The 19974-nt window shown below is 38.5% G+C and overlaps 1 protein-coding gene across 1 annotated transcript; it reads left to right on the top strand.

Annotated features, from left to right (window-relative positions):
• The first annotated feature begins 2135 nt into the window (after positions 1-2135).
• On the top strand, positions 2136-8736 carry SPP1 (secreted phosphoprotein 1). Its single transcript, XM_049885759.1, has 7 exons — positions 2136-2237; positions 3343-3410; positions 3518-3559; positions 5545-5625; positions 5920-5961; positions 6800-7123; positions 7962-8736. The coding sequence occupies exons 2-7, from the start codon at positions 3357-3359 to the stop codon at positions 8331-8333; spliced, it is 915 nt and encodes a 304-aa protein (XP_049741716.1). The 5' UTR covers positions 2136-2237; positions 3343-3356; the 3' UTR covers positions 8334-8736.
• Positions 8737-19974: the final 11238 nt, after the last annotated feature.

Raw genomic sequence — 19974 nt, 5'->3', positions numbered from 1 at the left:
TTCCATAACTTCCTAAATTCATATTGAATCATTCCCGTGGGCACAGAGTAAACTATTGTCAATCCTGTGGACATTTAGTTGTTTTTAGAATTTTTGAACTTCCCCCCACTATGCTGACAACATGACGAATTTCTGTGGGTGATGTGTTTAAGGGAAAAAAAAGCTTTAAAAGCAGAAATGAGAAGTCTATTTGGTAACATTATACCCTGTGCGCTGTATATTTTATAAGACGAATATAATCTTAATTATTAAAATGTGTACTTATAACCTACAAATCAACAATAAGCAAGAATGTCTTTCATTTGGAATGTATCCAATTTAAAAGAGACATTTCCTGCATCAAATGTTCATATGGATTAGTTATCCTACTATTGTTCCAAGAAATTATTGAAATCTAGATTTATATTTCGAGCAATATTTGGCAGATAGCAGCTGACACTTTAGCACTAATAATAAATAGTATCATTTATCCTTAATCTCACTTCACAAACAATTCTTACAATGGAGGTGTGAGGGAAGTGAATAGTGCAATCCCCATTCCGCAGCTGGGAAAGGAAGATAAAGCGGTTCTCTCAAAAGGATACAAAATATCTAAAATGGAGTCAGAGCTCTGCTATCCTGGATTTTTGCTCCAATATTCAAACTCCATCTGTAATTCTCTTTTGTTCAAGCACTTTTTTAATACACAGTGAAGTTTTTTTTTTTAATTACAGAGCTTTTTGTTTTCTTAATTTCTTAAATTTAGCAATCAATTATGTATATATCCCGGCAGGAAAACTGGAGCCCTGGTGGCACAGTGGTTAAGAGCTACGGCCAGCTATCACTGCTAACCAAAATGTCAACAGTTGGAATCCACCAGCCGCTCCTTGGAAACTCTATGGTGAAGTTCTACTCTGTCCTACAGACTTGCTAGGAGTTGGAATCGACTCAATGGCAATGAGTTTTGGGGGAGAAAAACTAGAAAAAAGACAGTTTAGAAATTTAATCAATTCCTTTAAAAAAAAAAAAAAAGAGGCGTGCAAATTAACCTCATTGGTATACACAACTTAAAGACCTTATATCCACTCTCATTCTAGCAATCCGTTACACTGAAAGACATTAAAAATCACGACTACCTGCCCCACTAAAAAAGTTAATAGGTAACACTTATGCAGTGCTTAATATGTGCCAGACATTGTTAGTTTTACATATAATAATCCATTTAAACCTCTCAAAAAGGCTATGAGCTAGCTAATAGTACCTCCATTTTACAGATGAGGCACAGGTCTAGGTAGATTAAGTGATTTGCCCCAGGGTGCACAGCGAATTGATGGCAGGGTGGGACCGAATCAGGAGTAGATCACCATCTGGCTTCTGAAGCAGCACTTTTAAGCAGTAGCCCTGCTGTTAGTCCTAAAATGCTTTACTTCAGCAACATCTAGAGTAAATTACCATTCTTCCTTTTTATACAGCAAGTTACCAGATGTACCACCTCCTACCCATTCAAACAGCTTCAATAGTGTAACAAAAACCTATGTCCTTGAAAAAAAAAGGTCACTGTAAATCCAATTTAACGGCCATAAACATGAATTTTAATGTCACTAATGCCACTTATCTAAATGGCAAGCTGCTGCATATTTGAAATCACAAAATTGAACTTGAGTAGTAAAGGATGGACGTTCGTTCTCTGAACTCTGTGCCTGAACAACACCCTTCTAGCTCTGAAAGAAGTACAATCGTGGAGGCAAACTTGCTTGAAGATGTGACCTTAATCTGTGATTTAAACTGAAAGAAATGAAAATCCATTCTACTTCATTTGGTGCATTTCTTCAAAATCAGAAACTAGAAATGCAACCTTTACAAGAACTGGTTGCTTTTACCTGCTTCTTAAAAATGAGATTCCTAGTTCTTCCAGGATGCTGAACGCCAAGCCTATAAATGAAAAATCAAGTTAATGATATTGTAGATACGTAATGTTATAACTGTAGAGTAGTTAGAGTGTGTATGCATGTTTGTTTGTTTTTTAACCACAAAACCAAAAGGGGAAGTGTGGGAGCAGGTGGGCTGGACACAAACCTCATGATGTATCGCTCCGCCTCCCTGCGTTGGTGGAGAGTGTCTGGAGCCGTATTTAAATTCTGGGAGGTCCCGGGTGTCAGCAGCAGCAGGAGGAGGCAGGCGGTGCAGCAGTGGCAACATCCTGTCTCTGACTGGAATCTTCTGCCAGTCGCAGCCTTCTCAGCCAGACGCCAACCAAGGTGAGTCTGCACTTTGCTACTTGATTGCTATGCTAGACATTCTGTTTAATTTCATGGGCAGTCCAAGTTATAAGAAAAATAATTTAACTATAAGGAAGTTAGCTCAGACTTAAATTGTTCTAGTCTTTTCAGTCAGCATGTCAGATACACTGCAGAATTCTTGGAGGAAAGATGATCAGCCATTCTGAAAAGCCAGTTGAAAATAAAACTTAAAAATACTTCCATTAGGTTCCCCGAAGACCTGAAACCATTGTTTCAAATTGGAAAAAAAGGTAAAATTCTATGCACCTTTTAGAATTATGGATAAATGATTGTGGAGGTATTTAAAAAGGAGAAGGACGCTTAGTGCTAATGCTATTTTTTTTTTTTTTTTAATGATAATTCAATCTATTTCAGTTTCGGGGGAAAAAACGTTTCCTGAATGTTTTACATTTGTATTTTGCTGTTAAATCTTTCGTCATATACCTCTCTGCTACTTTGTTGATTCATTGTCACAACAGAAAAGCTGTTGACTATTTTCAAGGTTTTCTTTTTCATTTCAAATTTCTAGACTACCTTACTGAAGTAGCTCACTTTAAAAAAAAAAAAAAAAGATAGGTCCAATTCGCCTAAGTAGCACCTTCTTAATAATTTAAAAATCGTGCTTGAAATGCATGCTGGGTAAATGGAGAAAACAAATTTTTTTACATGGTTTTATTTTCTCTCGCTCTAATTGTGTTTATCTTTTCTGAAAAGTGAAATAGCCCCTGCACTAGCTTATTAAATTAGTTGGATGACTCTGATCTGTTTTTAGGTTAAGACAGGTGGAGATATGAGGTAGCAAGGGTATAATCTCCGGAGCTCTAAATTTAAAAGTTGAGTAAATATAGACTTGTAAAATTTCCTCCTCCCTTGCCTAGTAGTGAGAGATAGAGAGTAGAGGTGGCATTAGAAATATTAACTCAAAAGACCAAAGTGTTAAAAAAGAATGAGTTTCACGAAGAAGTAGAAAACATTCTACAGAAAGTAAACTCCTTTTGCGGTTATGTTGTAAAGTGGTAGCAGAAATAGGTATTATGTTTTAACCTACGAGGATATCAAGTATTCCTTACAAAATGTTTTGCAGGAACAACCACTACCATGAGAATTGCAGTGATTTGCTTTTGCCTCTTAGGCATCGCCTACGCCCTTCCAGTGAGTACAGCTGAGTCTTAAAGAAAATTCCTGAAAATAAATGAATTATGTGCTTCTGTGTTCTAGGAACACATTCCCATTGTAATCTTCGTGTTTTCTATTTAAAGGTTAAATACCAAGCTGATTCTGGCAGCTCTGAGGAAAAGCAGGTAAGCATCTTTTAGGTTTACCATATACTCAAATTACTTACACAACTACTGCAAGAGGCACTATAACCATGCTTATTGCAGCTTTAATTATTTTCAAAATCAAGTCTGTTAAGTTGTAAGGATTTATTGGCTACCGGCTATGAATCTAGACCAGTATCAAGCACAGCATAGTTTTTAGTAAATATATTATCTTAAAACCAAACTAGATTTTTTTTAATATTGAAATTAATGCTCTGGGCCATTATCACTTATATAAGATGAATTCTATGAAATCATGTGACATTTATTTTTCCATGAGTCAGCATACTGTTCTAGAAGTAGAAAATTCCATTCTTTGTTTTATCTAGTGGAGAGTTAAGTTTAAAATTTGCCTCAGATATTAGCCAGGACTGGTGGTATGACTATGATACTCATAATACCTCCTTAGATACTTCCTAAGAGGCTTATTGTGAAAAGGAAATCCATTTATGCTGTTTGTATCTATTGTGCTTGTCAGCTGATTTTAGATCACATTTTCCTAACCAAACACAGGACCAAATCAAACTCTCTATTATAATAATTATAATTATTGGACCAGCACCATAGATGTACCTACCCCTCCACAATAGGTGAAACTGTGCCAGCCAAACAACAAATGGGCATTGTCCCAAGATGCTTAGACAAAAAGGCACACAGAGTATAATTCCAGATGAACAGAATAAAGGCCAATATAGAATTGCCTGGTGTCAGTGCAATTAGATTGCTTAATGAGGACATTAAAAGAGGTATTGCAGTGTGTGTGCACATCTCTGTATATGCATGTGCATGGGTGTGTGTAGGTATGTCTGTTTTCCAATTGATTTGAGAACACAGATGTTGAATCACAAGAATAAACCTGAAAAAGCAACATTTCAGAGAAAATGGAGATGACACTATTTGAGGCAAGAATCAGTGCCTTTTTAATAGAATAAAATCTGGCAAGGGTGCAGCCTAAAAAGGCACATGAAGCAGTGACAGTTTATGTCCTTAGATGATACTCAGGGTATTAGTGAATGAGTTCAAGACTCCAACTTTTAGAATTCCAGAAATTTAGAGTTAGTAGGAATAGTGGAAAAGACTATAGGGATGTACCCCAGAGTGGTTATTGAGCACTCAAAATGTGGCTAGTGCAACTGAGGACTGAATTTTTGGCTTTATTTAATTTTAATCAGTTTAAATTTAGACATCCATATGGGACTATTATTGACATTGTTGTATGCTGTCAGGTCAATTCCGACTCCCAGTGGCCCTATATGACAGCGTAGAATGGTCCCATAGGATTTCCTAGGCCGTAGTTTTTACAGAAGCAGATTGCCAGGTCTTTTCTCCTGTGAAGCCACTGGTGGTTTTGGACCACCTACCTTTCAGTTAACAGCTGAGTGCTTAGCCATTGCAGCACCAGGGCTCCTTAAGTGCGGCTAGCGGCTACCATATTACACAGCAGGGCCTTAGAGAATTTCTGCCTGTTTCATGGGGAGGAAGCAGTGAAGATTAACACTAATGCAGGGCACCTCTGCTTTAGATGTGTTTATCTGAGAGGAAAATTCAGCTAGTAAGCATGGAACAGGAAAGCATAATGTTAAGAAGATCAGTGCTAAGAGCTAGTTTGCTGGGTTTGAGTCCTGGCTCTGCCACTTACCACCACGTAACCTCATTGTGGCTGAGTTTCCTGATGTGTGAAATGTGGGTAAATAATGATACCTATTTTTTTTATCTCATAGAGGGTTGAGAGGATTAATCAATAGGCAGAAAGCATTTGGAAAAGTTGCATGGACCCTAGTAAATGCTATGTTAAATAACCTACAAGAAAAAATAAATTGAACGAAAGGTCCCGAAGACCCTGGTTGACTATATGCATTCATATTATGCTCCTCCATCCAAGAGTGGTATAGTTATTTTTACAGTTTATCACTTAGAGATCCTTGTGTGTCTTTTGTCTGTAATGACAAATACATCTTTTTCTGTAGCTTCACAGCAAACACCCAGATACTGTGGCCACATGGCTAAAGCCTGACGTATCTTACAAGCAGATTCTTCTAGCACCACAGGTATTTTTAAACTTTTCTCAATATTTTTTAAAAAATGTAAAAGAAAAAAAAAAAAGTAGCTACCAAGCCAACCATTTGCACTGGTTTAATGGGTCCATCTTTTCCCCTCTTACCTGTTGTTAAAGGTGTGCTTAGGACACCAATTGATCCTCCATGTTGGCTTCTTCCCACTGTAAGCCATTCACCAATCAGGCTAAAGATCAGATCTAAGCTGAAAAGGAAAGGCCAACTTTTGAATCAAAGAATTGGACATGTACAATGTACCCTAATAATGTACCCTTCCTTCCTGTGCAGAATGCCGTGTCCTCTGAAGAAAATGACAAGCTTAAACAAGAGGTAAGTTCTCCCTTTCAGTAGGGAGCCTATCACATCTTGGAGAGAAGAAAGAAGCCATTCTTTCTTCTAATGGCATTGCCTGGGTTTTCTTCTGATGAAATTCCATTAGCAAATTCTTTAGTAAATTGCCATTCTAAAACTTGCTTAGAAATTTTTTTAAAAAAACATGTATTTACTAAGAGTCAGAAATACCAGGTTTTTTCATGTATGTTTAGTGTAGTAGGGAGTGTTTACGAACATCTGTTATTTTATTTAAGGTATTTTGAACTGTCTTACCTGATATCTGATAAGCATCTAACTAATTAACTGGTTAATTCAATTAAGAACTTTGAGCTGCAGTTTATCCGAACATGTATAAGAGAATCCGTTTTTGATTATCCATGCTAACAGGAAGGTGGTTTTGGGTTTGGGCACATAATATTCAAATACGCATGCTCTAATTTCCAGTGAACTCCCACTATTTTAAGTAGAAAAATCAACCTCACAATTATGTGTCTGTATCTATTACTTCATTGAATTTAATAAATTAAATAATATACAAGGAAAAACAACATTATCAATATGAATGTTACATCCACTTCTTTGGCTTGAAAATCTTTATCAAAATAATTTTTTATGAGAAAGCAAGGAAAATAGCTGAGAATATTATTCCATTGATCCTTGCCAGAGATGTTCAAGGAGAAATTGGACTATGCTCGCGTTAGCTCCTAAAAGCCATGAAGTGTATTACAAATGCAGAGATTCTTCAACTAAATAAAAGGAAAATAGTATGTGCTGTAAAGGCTGAGGGAAAATAAAAAGCCATATACTAATTTTTGTGGCCATCTGGAATTTTTAGACCCTCCCAAGTAAGTCCAATGAAAGCCACGACCAGACGGACAACGTGGATGATGAAGACGATGGAGACCACGTGGATAGTCAGGACTCTGTTGACTCAGACGATTTGGATGATGATGATCATACCGATGACCCGTACCATTCCGACGAGTCTCACCATTCTGACGAATCTGATGAACTGGTCACTGGTTTTCCCACTGATGATCCAGGAACCCCAGTGTTCACTCCAGCTGTGCCCACAGTAGACACTTACGATGGCCGAGGTGATAATGTGGTTTATCGGCTGAGCTCAAAATCTAAGAAGAGCCACAAATCTGTAATCCAGGTAAATCCCTTAACGGATATATTGGATACTCATGATTGAGCTCACTTCTGGTAAACCAGAACCTGCATATTCATCCATTCATTCATTCACCAAGCAAGCCAGCATTTATTAGTAACCTATTTTATTACCATTAAATACAAAACCTTTTTCCACTTGGTGTTTTTTATGTTTCAAAACCCATTGCTGTAGAGTTGATTCCAAATCATAGCAACCCTGTAGGACAGAGTAGAACTAACTGCCCCATAGAGTCTCCAAGGAGTGACCTGGTGGATTCGAACTGCTGACCTCTTGGTTAACAGCTGTAACTATGCTACCAGGGCTTCCTTTCTGTTTAAGCCCAAGTAATTTCTCTTTAATTTTCTCTTTCAAGCACCTTTCTATTTTTTCAAGTTCTAGCTCTGAGACTTTTATTCCACTCATTTTTTTTTAATTAAATTAACAACTTACGAAAATAGCAGTTATTTTCAAAATATAATGATCATGTTTTAAAGCTAAATAAGCAAGAGAAATTGTAGAGCTGTAAATTACACTGAATCTATAGTCCAAGGAACTGGATTTGACATGTAGCCTTGCTGTTTACTTTTCGCTTGACTTTGTAACTTCCACTTTCCCTTTATGTAAAACAAGGTAAAATATTGATGTACCATTGATGCGTATAAACTAAAGGAAGTATGTGGTGTATCTGGAAGGATGTGGTAAATTACAAAGTATCATACTAGTTTTTCATTTTGTTTGTTTTCTGTATAAATTAGCCTGAAAGTTAGGGAGCAGAACAGAATTACAATGTTCCTATCCCTGGCTGTTCATTTAATTCTGTTGCCTTTGTGCTGTGATTCAGTTTCCTGATGCCACAGAGGAAGACTTCACCTCGCGTATGGAAAGCAAGGAGTTGGATGATGCACACAAGGCCATCCGTGTCGTCAAGAGCCTGAAGAGGGCTTCTGATTGGGACAGCCATCAACAGGACAGTCATGAAACCAGTCAGCTGGATGATCACAGTGTGGAAACCCATAGCCAAGAGCAGTCCAAAGAGTATAAGCTGAAGGCAAATGATGTGAGCAGTGAGCATTCCGATATGATTGATAGTCAGGAAAATTCCAAAGTCAGTCATGAATTTCACAGCCACGAAGACAAGCACCGCCCAGACCCTGAGAGTGAGGAACAAGATAAACACCTGAAATTTCGCATTTCTCATGAATTAGAGAGTTAATTTTCTGAGGTCAATTAAAAGGAGACAAAAAAAATACAATTTCTTACTTTGCTTTTAGTAAATTAGAGAAAAAAAACAGTAGAGGGGTGGGAGAAAGTATGAAATGTTTATTTCTCAGCTTAATGCGTGAATGTATGTGTACGTGGATCTGGAAATAGATAAATGTTTTTGATCATTAGTTTATGGCTTATGCAGGGCTTGGCCTGTGTGCTTTCCCGGTAAGAAACCGTCACTGCATTTTAATGTTATCCTTTTATGAACAGAATTTTATGTAGAAGCAAACAAAACACTTGTACGCACTTATAAAAGACAGTATTAAATTTTTTGTCACTATAATCTTTTCTTTAATTCAGTGTATATTTTGTTGTGATTACTTTTGTTTTTGTGAATAAATCTTATATCTCGAATGTAATGAGAGTTTGGTGGTGTGAGTTGCTTGTCTTACTTGGTTTCCCACAGTTGTTCAGCAAGTAATAAAATATGATCATTTTAATGAAGCTTTCGGACTTAGCAAAGAATAATCTAGGGCTTGCAGGATCAATTGGCTGATCCTTGTCAAGGGGATGGGGCCAAGTAGGGATGGATATTCAGCTAGCACTTCTCCAGCCGCGTGGGTATCTGGGGGCTGTTTCTGAAACCCTGCTTCGCCAAGGCTTTCTCCTCTTCATTCACTGTCCTCGCAAGCCGCAGTCTCTAACCGCAGTTTGCTCCAAGCCCGCCACCTTTGTGGCCCTTGGTCTCTAACTACAGTTTGTATTTGGTGCCTGATCTTTGCACATGTGTGGGCCAGGATCTTGGTGCACGTGCAGATCTGAAGAATCATGTCCTTACCTGACCCCAGACCTGAGCATCCCTAAAAAGAAGATATTCTCTGACACACAGCACCACCCAAGGCCCTTTGCAAAGCAAGAGGTCCTACCACTTGGACTTCCTATGAAGAGTGACTCAGCATGACTCAGCACCCAGATCTCCAAATTTGGGCATGGCGGGCGGGGGCTCGGGGTGTAGGGTTTTAGGCACCAATCCCTGCCCCCTGGGAACTCAAGGACATAAAAGTTCTCCGATCCCCTCAGGTGGGGACTGCGTGGTCCTTTGGCCCTGAGGCCCCACTTTTCTCCTTGTCTGCACGGTCAATAAATTGCCACTTTCTGTTTCCCTTGCAGTTAGCATCCTTTTATTTCAACCAGCTAATAGGACAAAACAAGAACCCAAAGAATTTAGTTACACTTCCACCTACAGTGGATATCCTTTTCTAATTGTCACAAAGCTGATATAAAAGCTGATAAAATCCTAAATACAACCGCAAATCAATTATTTCTCATCACTCCCCAATAATTTGCTCAATGAATGTATTACCTCCCAGTCCTTACATGAAAGCTTGGATAGGTCTCTCAGCTTTTTTAACCACCCTTAGATAATGAATAATTCTTTTGTATTGGAAAACTTAAAAATGCTGCTTCAAGTAATAATCAAAATATCCAATTTCATTGAAAACTGAAGCTTTTGGAAACCAGCTTCTTTATTTTCTTGTCTTGCCCTTTTGCTTTTCCCTGTTTTTGTCTTTGTTTTCCATTGTGCATTAGATGAAGTTAGTTTCTATTCGATAGTTTTACATAAAGTGTTCCATGACCTTGGTTTCATTCCCCACAATGTGTCAGCACTCTCCTAGTTTCTGCCCCGGGTTCCCCGTTTCCTTTCATCCTGATTTTCTATGACTTCCTGCCTTTTCATCTTTGCTTTTGGGCAGATATTACCCTTTTAATCTTTATAATTGATTGTTCTAAGGAGTATGTTCTACTCAGGTATTATTGTTTATCTTATGGTCTTGTCTAATTTTGGTCTCCGGGAATGGCTGTAGTTCTAGGTCACAAGGCTGTCTTAGGGCAATAGTCTCAGGGGTTCTTCCACTTCATCAGACTGCTAAGTCTGGTCCTTCTGTGAAGTCAATTTTTTTTTTAATTCTGTTTTAGCTGAAAGTTTACAGAGAAAATTAGTTTCTCTTTCAAATATTTATACACAAATTGGTTAGTGACATTGGTTGAAGTCCCTACAATGTGTCAGCATTTTCCCCCTTTCAGCTCAGGTTCCCCATGTTCATTAATCCAGCTTTTCTGTCCCTTCCTGCCTTCTAGTCTTTGCTTTGGGGCAGGTGTTGCCCATTTGGTCTTGTATACTTGGTTGAACTAAGAAGCACGTTCTCCGTGTGTGTTATTGTTTGTTTTATAGGCCTGTCTAATTTTTGGCTGAAAGGTGAACTGTGGGAGTGGCTTCAGTTCTGAGTTAGCAGGGTGTCCAGGGGCCATAGTCTTGGGGATTCCTGCAGCCTCTGTCAAATCGCTGTCTGGTCTTTTTTCCGTGAATTTGAATTTTCCTTGTGTCTTTGGTTTTCTTCATTCTCCTTTGCTCCTTTCGGGTTGGAACCAATAAATGTACCGTAGATGGCTGCTCACAAGCTTTTTAGAACCCAGACGATACCACAGTCAGATGTAGAACAATTTCTTTATAGACTACATTATGCCAATTGAACTAGATATCCTCCCAGACCATGGTTCCCAGTCCTCAGCCCCAGTAACTTGGTCCCTCAAGTTGTTTAGATGTGTCTGGGAAGCTTCTATGATTTTGCCTTGGCCAGGGTGGTATAGTGGTTAAGCACTACAGCTGCTATCCAAAAGATCGTCAGTTCGATTCTACCGGGCACCCCCTGATAATCGCGTGGGGCAGTTCTACTCTGTCCTATAGGGTCGCTCTGAGTCAGAATTGACTTGACAGCAATGAGTTATTTTTGGTTTCAGGTTGTGCTAACTACCCTTACATTGTCTTTCCCTTCACAAAGTTAACACTTGTGTACTATCTAGTGATTTCCCATCTGGCTCCTCTCTCATAACTATCAAAAGATTTTTTCTTTTCTGTGTGTAACCTTTTCTTGAGCTTTTATAATAACTGTCTCGTATTTGTCCTTTTGTGATTGACTTATTTCACTCAGCTAATGCCCTCCAGATTCATCCATGTTGTGAGATCCATTATTGTTCTTTATCCTTGCATAGTGTTCCACTGGGTTGATGTACCATAATTTGTTTATCCATCCATCTGAAAACAGGCACTTAGATTGTTTCCATCTTTTTGCTATTGTGAATAATGCTTCAGTGAACATGGGTGTGTGTCTTAGTTATCTAGTGTTGCTATAACAGAGATACCACAAGTGGATGGCTTCAACAAACAGAGCTTTATTCTCTCACAATCTAGTAGGCTAGGAGTCCAAATTCAGGGCGCGAGCTCCAGGGGAAGAAGGTCTTCATCATCAATTTTCCCCTGCACTAGGAGTTTCCTGTGCAGTAAGCTCAGGTCCAAAGGGTGCACTTTGCTCCCAACGTTGCTTTCTTGGTGGTATGAGGTTCCCATGTCTCTCTGCTCACTTCTCTCTTTTATCTCTCAAAGGAGATTGGCTCAAGACACAATCCAATCTTGTAGGTTGAGTCCTGCCTCATTAACATAACTGCCACTAATCCTATCTCATCAACATCATAGATATAAGATTTACAACCCATAGAAAAATCACATCAGATGACAAAATGGTGGACAATCACACAATATTGGGAATCATGGCCTAGCCAAACTGATACACATATTTTGGGGGGACACATCTCAATCCCTGAGAGTGTGCATATATCTATTCACGTGATGGCTCTTATTTCTCTAGGATATATTACTAGGAGTGGGGTTGCTGGATTTTATGATATTTCCATTTCTAGCTTTTTAAGAAGCACCATATCGTTTTCCATAGTGGTTGTATCATTTTACGTTCATAACAGCAGTGCAAAAGAGTTCCAGTTTCCCCACAACTTCTCCAATATTTGTTATTTTCTTTTTTTTTTTAATTCACGCCAGTAATGTTGGAGTAAGATGGTACCTGTTTGTAGTTTTGATTTGCATTTTTTCTCAGCAGTTCAAATCCACCAGGTTCTCCTTGGAAACCATATGGAGCAGTTCTACACTGTCCTATAGGGTCACAATGAGTTGCAATTGACCCAATGGCAATGGGTTTGGAATGCTAATGATCACGAGCATTTCCTCATATGTCTGTTAGCTGCCTGAATGTCTTCTTTGGTGAAATGTCTGCTCATATCCTTTGCCCATTTTTAATTGGATTATTTGCCTTTTTGCTGTTGAGGTATTGAAGTATTCTATAGATTTTTTAGAGATTAGGACCTTGTCGGATATGTCATAGCCACAACTTTTTCCCCAGTCTGTGGGTTCTCTTTTGTGCATAAGCTAATTTTTTAGGAGCTCCCAGTTATCTAGTTTACGTTCTGATGTTTTGTTAGTTATGGTTTCTATCTATACTTCTTATACCGCATATTAGGGCCCCTGGCATTTTCCCTATTTTTTCTTCCATGATCTTTATGGCTTTAGGTTTTATATTTGGGTCTTCGATCCATTTTGAATTAGTTTTTGTGTGTGGTGTGAGGTATGGGTCCTGTTTCATTTTTTTTACAGATGAACATCAAGTTTTTCCAGCACCATTTGTTAAAAAGACTGTCTTTTCCCCCATTTAATGGACTTCGGCCCTTTGTCAAAGATTAGCTCTGCAGAGCTGGATGGATTTACGTCTGGGTTCTCAATTCTGTTCCATCGGTCTACGTGTCTGTCAGTGTACCATACCAGTCTGTTTTGACTGCCATGGCTGTATAGTAGGTTCTGCGATCGAGTAGTGTAAGGCCACCTACTTTGTTCTTCTTTTCCAACAATGCTTTTCTTATCCAGGCCCTCTTTCCTTTACACATAAAGTTGGTGATTAGTTTTTCCATCTTGTTAAAGAATGCTGTAGGTATTTATATCAGAATCGCATTGTATCTGTAGATCACTTTGGGTATTACTGACATTTTCACAATGTTGAGTGTTCCTATCCATGAGCATGGTATATTTTTCCCTTTATGTAGGTCTTTTGGTTTCTTGCAGTAGTGTTTTGTAGTTTTCTTTGTATAGGTCTTTTACATCCCTCGTTAGATTTATTCCTCAGTATTTTATCTTTTTAGGGGCTATTATACATGATACTGTTTTCTTGATTTCCTTTTCAAAGTTTTCTTTGCAGGTGTATAGGAATCTAATTGATTTTTGTGTTGATCTTGTATCCTCCTACTCTGCTGAATCTTTTTATAAGTTCCAGTAGTTTTCTTGTGGAATCTTTGGGGTTCTCTATTACGAATAGTATCATATTATCTGCATATAAGGATAATTTTACTTCTTCCTTACCAATTTGGATGCTGTTTATTTCTTTTCTTGCCTTATTGCATTAGCTAGGACTTCCAACACAATGTTGGATAGGAGTGGTGATGAAGGGCATCATTGTCTTGTTTCTATTCTCAAGGGAATGCTTTCAGCTTCTATCCATTGAGAATGATGTTGGCTGTTGGTTTTGTATAGATGCCCTTTATTATGTTGAGGAATTGCCCTTCTATACCTGTGGTATTGAGAGTTTTTATCAGGAATAAGTGTTGGAGTTTACCAAATACCTTTTCTGCATCAATTGAGATGATCATGTGATTCTTTTCTTGTTCTATTTATGTGGTAGACTATGTTGATTTATTTTTTAATGTTTAACCATCCTTGCATACCTGGTATGAATCCCACTTGGTCGTGGTATTTTATTTTTTTGAAATGATGCTGAATTCTATTGGTTAGAACTTTGTTGAGAATTTTTGCATCTGTGTTCATGAGAGATATTGGCCTGTAATTTTTTTTTTTTTTTTTTTGGTGGTGTCTTGCCAGGCTTTAGTTATCAGGCTTATGCTGGCTTTACAGAATGAATGCAGGAGTATTCTTTCCTATTTTACACTCTGAAATAGTTTGAGTAGTATTGGTGTTAGCTCTTCTCTGCATGTTTGGTAGAATTCTCCAGTGAAGCCATCTGGGCCAGGACTTTTTTTTTTGTTCTTTGGAGTTTTTTTTTTTTTAATTACCTTTTTGATCTCTTCTCTTGTTATGAGACTGTTCAGATTTTCAACTGCAGTTTGTGTTAGTAGGTAGTGTGTTTCTAGAAATTTGCCTATTTCTTCTAGGTTTTCAAATTTGTTGGAGTACACTTTTTCATAGTACTCTGTTATGATCCTTTTTATTTCCGTTGGATCTCTTGTAATATCCCCTATTTCATCCTCTCCTGTTTTTCTTTTGTCAACTTGGCCAATGATTTGTCAATTTTGTTGATCCTTTCAAAGAACCGACTTTTGGTTTTGTTGATTCTTTCTTTTGTTTTTCTATTCTCTGTTTCATTTATTTCTGCTCTGATCTTTATTATTTCCTTTTTTCTGGTGGCTATGAACTTCTTTTGCTGTTCTGTTTCTATTTGTTTGAGTTGTGTAGTTAATTTTTTGATTTTGTCCTTTTCTTCTTTTTTGATGTGTGCATCTATTGCTATAAATTGGCCTCTGAGCACTGCCTTTGCTGTGTCCCAAAGGTTTTGGTATGATGTGTTTTCATTCTTGCTTGATTCTAGGAATTTTTTTATTCCATCTTTGATTTCTTCTATGAGCCAGTGGTTTTTAAGCAGGGTGTAATTCCATGTATTTAATTTTTTCCCTTGCTCTTCCTGTTATTAATTTCTACTTTTATGGCATTGTGATCATAGAAGATACTGTGTATTGTCTTAATGTTTTGGATTTTGTTGAGGACTGCTTTATGGCCTAAGACGTGGTCTATCCTAGAAAACATTCCGTGTGCTTTGGAAAAGAATATGTACCTTGCTGCTGTTGGGTGAAGTGTTCTATGTATTCTATGTATGTCTATAAGGTCAAGTTGGTTGATTGTGACCTTTAGATCTTCTGCATCTTTGCTGAGTTTCTTTCTAGATGTTCTGTCCTTTAACGAGAGTGGTGTGTTGAAGTCTTCTACTATTATTGTGAAACTGTCTATTTCTCTTTTTGGTGCTGTTTGTTTTATGTATTTTGGAGCCCTATCATTGGGTGTGTAGATATTTATTATGGTTATGTCTTCATGATGGATTGTTCTTTTAATCATTATATAATGTCCTCAGTTGTCTTTTACAGTGGATTTTGTTTTAAAGTCTATTTTATCTGAGATTAGTATTGCCACTCCTGCTTTTTTTGTTGTTGTTGTTGTTTGTTTGCTTCAAACAGTTTACTCTTGACTGCTAACCTAAGGGTTGGAAGTTCCAACCCACCAGTGGCACCATGGAAGAAAGGCCTGGCAACCTGTTTCTATAAGGATTACAAGAAACTCCATGGAGCAGTTCTACCCTGTAACACTTTGGATCACCAGGAGTTGGAATCAACTCAATGGCAACATGTATGTAAATGATATAATAATATGCCTAGAAAACAGAAAATTGATGCCAAAAAAAAAAAAAAAAAAACTAAGAAATCTTGTAAGGTAGCATGATATGAAATTAACCTAAAAACCTATACACAAAAACTGCAAGCAGTAACTATTTAGAAGTTATAATGCAGTTTAATATAGATATTAAAAACATAAAATGCCTAACAAGAAATGTGCAAAAACATTATTGGGAAAACCATTAAACACTCCTGAAAGACAAAAAAGAATGCTTGAACAAATGGAGAAACATTACTTCTTCTGGTATAGAACAATTCAATGCCATAAAGATGTCAATTCTCTCCAAGTAATATATGGAAGTAATGTGATTTCAATAAAAACAAAAGGAAACTTTCTTTTTCTTTTTTTTTTTTCCTGGAGCTATGCAAGCTAATTCCAAAGCTAGTATGAAAAAATAATGATACAGTGATTTTCTTCAGAATATCAAGGAAAATTCTGAAAAATAAAAGCAATAAAGGAGGCCTTGCCTTAACAAATATATGAACATACTATAAAGCCTTTCTAATAAAAACTTTGTGGTACTGGAACATGAATAGACAGACTAATGGAAGAGAATATTAAGACCTGAAGTAAACCAAAGTACATATAGAAATTTCTATATGATAAATACAATATCTCAAATCTCTTGGGAAAAGATGGAGAGTAACTAGGTGTCCAATTGGAAAAAGGTAAAATTGGATCCATAGCTCAGACCATATGTCAAAATAACCTCCAAATTGACCAGAAATCTAAATTTAAGAGGAAATTATTAAAATAGTAGAAGACTACATGAGTGAGTTACTTTATAATCTGGGTGTGGAGAAAGGTTTTTTCTATGATCCAACGCAGAAAAAAACCCAAAGATCAAAAAAAAATTTTTTAAATATTTTTGACTAAATAAAAATTAGCCCTTCTATTATACTGGCCCTAATCCCATGATCAGAGATCCTATGTGATTATTCTGCCAGATAACAAGTATGTCTATTCCAATGATAAATTCAGGATCTGGGGAAATAACCACAGCAAAAAAACCTTGCAGCACTGCTTCAGGTACATACCATAAATATCCCTCCAAGCCTCCCTCAAAGGACCCTGTGACCATTTACTAGAGTGACTGCGTACTAGAGAAAAGGAAATACCCAGATCTTCAGGAATTATTGACTCCAAATTGATACTAATTAGTAGGGACACAAATTACCACTAAGACCCACCAGTCAAAGTGGGAGCTTACGGTGGTCAGGTGATAGATGGAGCCTTAACTCCAGGATGACTCACACTGAGCCCATTTGGTCCATGGACTCACCCTTTGTTTATTTTCCCAGTCGAAGTCTCCAACTCTATGAATTGGCATACTTCTGGAAACCGGGTGAGGGGCCTTGACTTTCCATTATGGAGACTCAAATCAGGATTTTGGTTCCCAGACCTATAGTTTTTTCTGTTTATAAGTTCCATTTCATTTCTTGAGGCCCTGGGCACTACAAATGGTTAATGTTCTCCACTGCTAACAGAAAGGCTGCAGGTCCAAGTTCACCCAGAGGTGCTCTGGAAGAAAGTCCTAGCCATCTACTTCTGAAAGATCAGCCATTGAAAACCCTATGGAGCAAAGTTCCACTCTGTCACACACTGGGTCACTATGAGTCAGAATCTACTTGCTGGCAACTGGTTACTGGTTTATTTCATTCCTGGAAACACTGTGATCAATTAGCCACTGCCAAGATCCCTGTGGACCAAGGCATTCTCATTACCTGCACGTCACTGCTGCCCTAGACAGTAACCACGCCTTCCTTGTTTTGGGCAATTAAGTGCTGCCACTTGGCCTCAGCTCTTCCAGAATTCCATCACCCCCATATAAATCAGCCAGCTCATCTCAATGTAACATTCTCTACAGTCATACATGGCCTACAAAAGAGATCAACAAAGGAGCTTTTTAAGAATGCTGGTGTTCTCAGTAATATATTTCTCAATACCCTAGTAAAGGGGGTGTTTTCTAGAACTTCCTGTGGAAAATAGTTGGTGGTGGGGATGGGCAGATCATGAAAGATAAATCTACTTCAACGTTGCTATCTACCTAAGGCTTTGGATTCCATCCTCAATATCATGCCAGAGAAACTCTGACATCTTAATCTCATTAAGCATAGGCCACAGATAAGTCCAACTTTCTGTCAATCAACCAAGTAAACTGCAAGGGCCATTTCCAGCTGCACAAGCTAACACATTAAATCCAGAATCTCAAGGAAATGCACCCATATCAATTAATTCAGTCTGATCTATGGTCATATTCCACTCTTCTTGGACTAACTCCTTTAGAATCCACTCCCACACATATCCCCCAGGTTTCCACTGATACATATTTGCAAAATCTTGCGATTCTTTTGTTATATAAACTATTTTCCCCTCACCCATGGTGTCTATCTTTCTCCCTGGAACATGCTGAGATTTCACCCTAGTTATGTGTCTAGTGGCAATAGAGGTGTTTGTAGGTCTTGAGGAGAATGAGCGTCTTCTTTTAATACATCTGCCCTAGGTGACGTTGTTACAGGTTTTTCAAGCAAAGGAAAGCTAGTCTTCTCAGACACAGGACAGCAAGCCACTTCCGCTGGTATGACTTCAGCATTTGAGATAGTCAATTTCATATCAAGCCAGATGTCCCCTTTTCAAGTTGCAGGGTCCTATTCTTTCCCAGGAGTCCCTGGGTGGTACAAATGGTTGACATGCTTTGCTTCTAGCTGAAAAGTTGTAAGTTCAAGTTCACCTAAGGGCACCTCAGAAGAAAGTCCTGGAGATCTACTTCTGAAAAATCAGCATTGAAAACCCTATGTAGCACAGCTCTACTCCGACCCATATGCAGTCACCATGAGTTGGAGTTGACTTGATGATAACTGAGACCCTTTTCCAATCAGTGCCCTAAATTTCACATGAGAAACATGGTGAGACTGCAAATTCAACAGACATTTTAATTTAGCAACATGCACAATTAAGTTTTGTGTTTTATTTTTCAGCAATATCAGCCCTAGAGTTACAGGAAATAAGAGATTCTTTTCAGGGCTGTCATGGAAGCTGTCTGATTCTCAGACTGTGGTATGGGCTGAGAGTTAAAGGATGAGCTGCTGTTTTTTCTCTGTGAACACCCCAGTGCACTTCTGAGATTCAATCCCATAGCACAGTGCTTGTAGTCATCAGTACTGCCATGATGGCCAAGGGTAGCAACCCCTTGGGCTATGATGTACTTGCCTCAGTTGGCACTCATCACAATAAGTCACAGGTGATAGCCTGATTAATTGTGATGTCTCTGAGTGTCATAGATTACAAGCATCCCATTTCCCACTGGCAAGCAGCTCAGCACTGTGCTCAAATCCAAGGACATGGCCAAAATAATCCTGTCTTTGAAGGTCTGTGTCCTGGGACCATTCCTTGTATCTGTTCTCAATTGGTCAGGGTTCAGCCACATCAGAATTCAAACACGAAAATTTTAATAAAAAGAAATATTAATTATTAACAGATTGCAGCAACAGTGGTTCAGTGACAGAATTCTCACCTTCCATGAATGAGATCAAGAGATGCTAATGCACCTCAAGCGCAGCTACCACCTGTCTGTTAGTGGAAGCTTTCACATTGCCATGATGTTGAACATGTTTCAAAAGAGTTTCTAGACAAAGTCAGACCAGGAAGAAAGGCCTGGCAATCTACTTCTGAAAATCAGCCAATGAAAGCCCTATAAATCACAATGGTCAGATCCACAACCCATCACGGAAATGGCACAGGACCGGGCATCATGCATGAGGTTGCCTTGAGTTGGAGGCAGCTATAAGGCAGCTAAGAACGACAGAGGGTTAACTAGAGAAATTAAAAGAAAAACTTGAATGGCTACCTCAAAGCTGAGGGAAGAGTACACAAATAAGGAACAAATTTTGAAGGGGGCCATCTCCCCAAAGCTAAGATTCAGACTTAATTCAAAAGGGTGTAGCTGTGGCCCAAGGGAAGTTTGCTGTGTTGTCCTGAGCCAGAGGTGGTCCACCGCTCGTGGGCTGAAACTGGCAAGCAGGAAACATCCCACTGGGATGTCAGCAGCCTGAGGCTGGCAAACGGGAAACCATGGGTCAGACTGCTCAGCAAGAAACCGTCCACCAAGGAGTCAGCAAAACGTGCTGGAGAGCGAGCGCCACTGGGTGTTCAGCATGCGCATCACCAGCAACTGTGCCGCCAGAGGAGCAAGAAGCAAGGATGCTTACCAGGACTCTCAGAAGAAACCCCTTCCCCCTGCAGTGTCCCTCCAGTGCCCTCTACTGACCAAGCTTGCCATTGTGCCAGCTGGCAA

Source organism: Elephas maximus, chromosome 5 (assembly GCF_024166365.1).
Source record: "Elephas maximus indicus isolate mEleMax1 chromosome 5, mEleMax1 primary haplotype, whole genome shotgun sequence".
Lineage (NCBI taxonomy): Eukaryota > Metazoa > Chordata > Mammalia > Proboscidea > Elephantidae > Elephas > Elephas maximus.
Note: the sequence above shows the minus strand (reverse complement) of the source record. Positions and strands in the feature narration are given on the sequence as shown.

Excerpts from the sequence above, each read along its gene's own strand:
- SPP1 (XM_049885759.1), top strand. The coding sequence starts at position 3,357 with ATGAGAATTGCAGTGATTTGCTTTTGCCTCTTAGGCATCGCCTACGCC. Across the intron at positions 3,411-3,517 it reads GCATCGCCTACGCCCTTCCA|GTTAAATACCAAGCTGATTC; the intron begins GTGAGTACAGCT and ends TTCTATTTAAAG. Across the intron at positions 5,962-6,799 it reads ATGACAAGCTTAAACAAGAG|ACCCTCCCAAGTAAGTCCAA; the intron begins GTAAGTTCTCCC and ends TGGAATTTTTAG.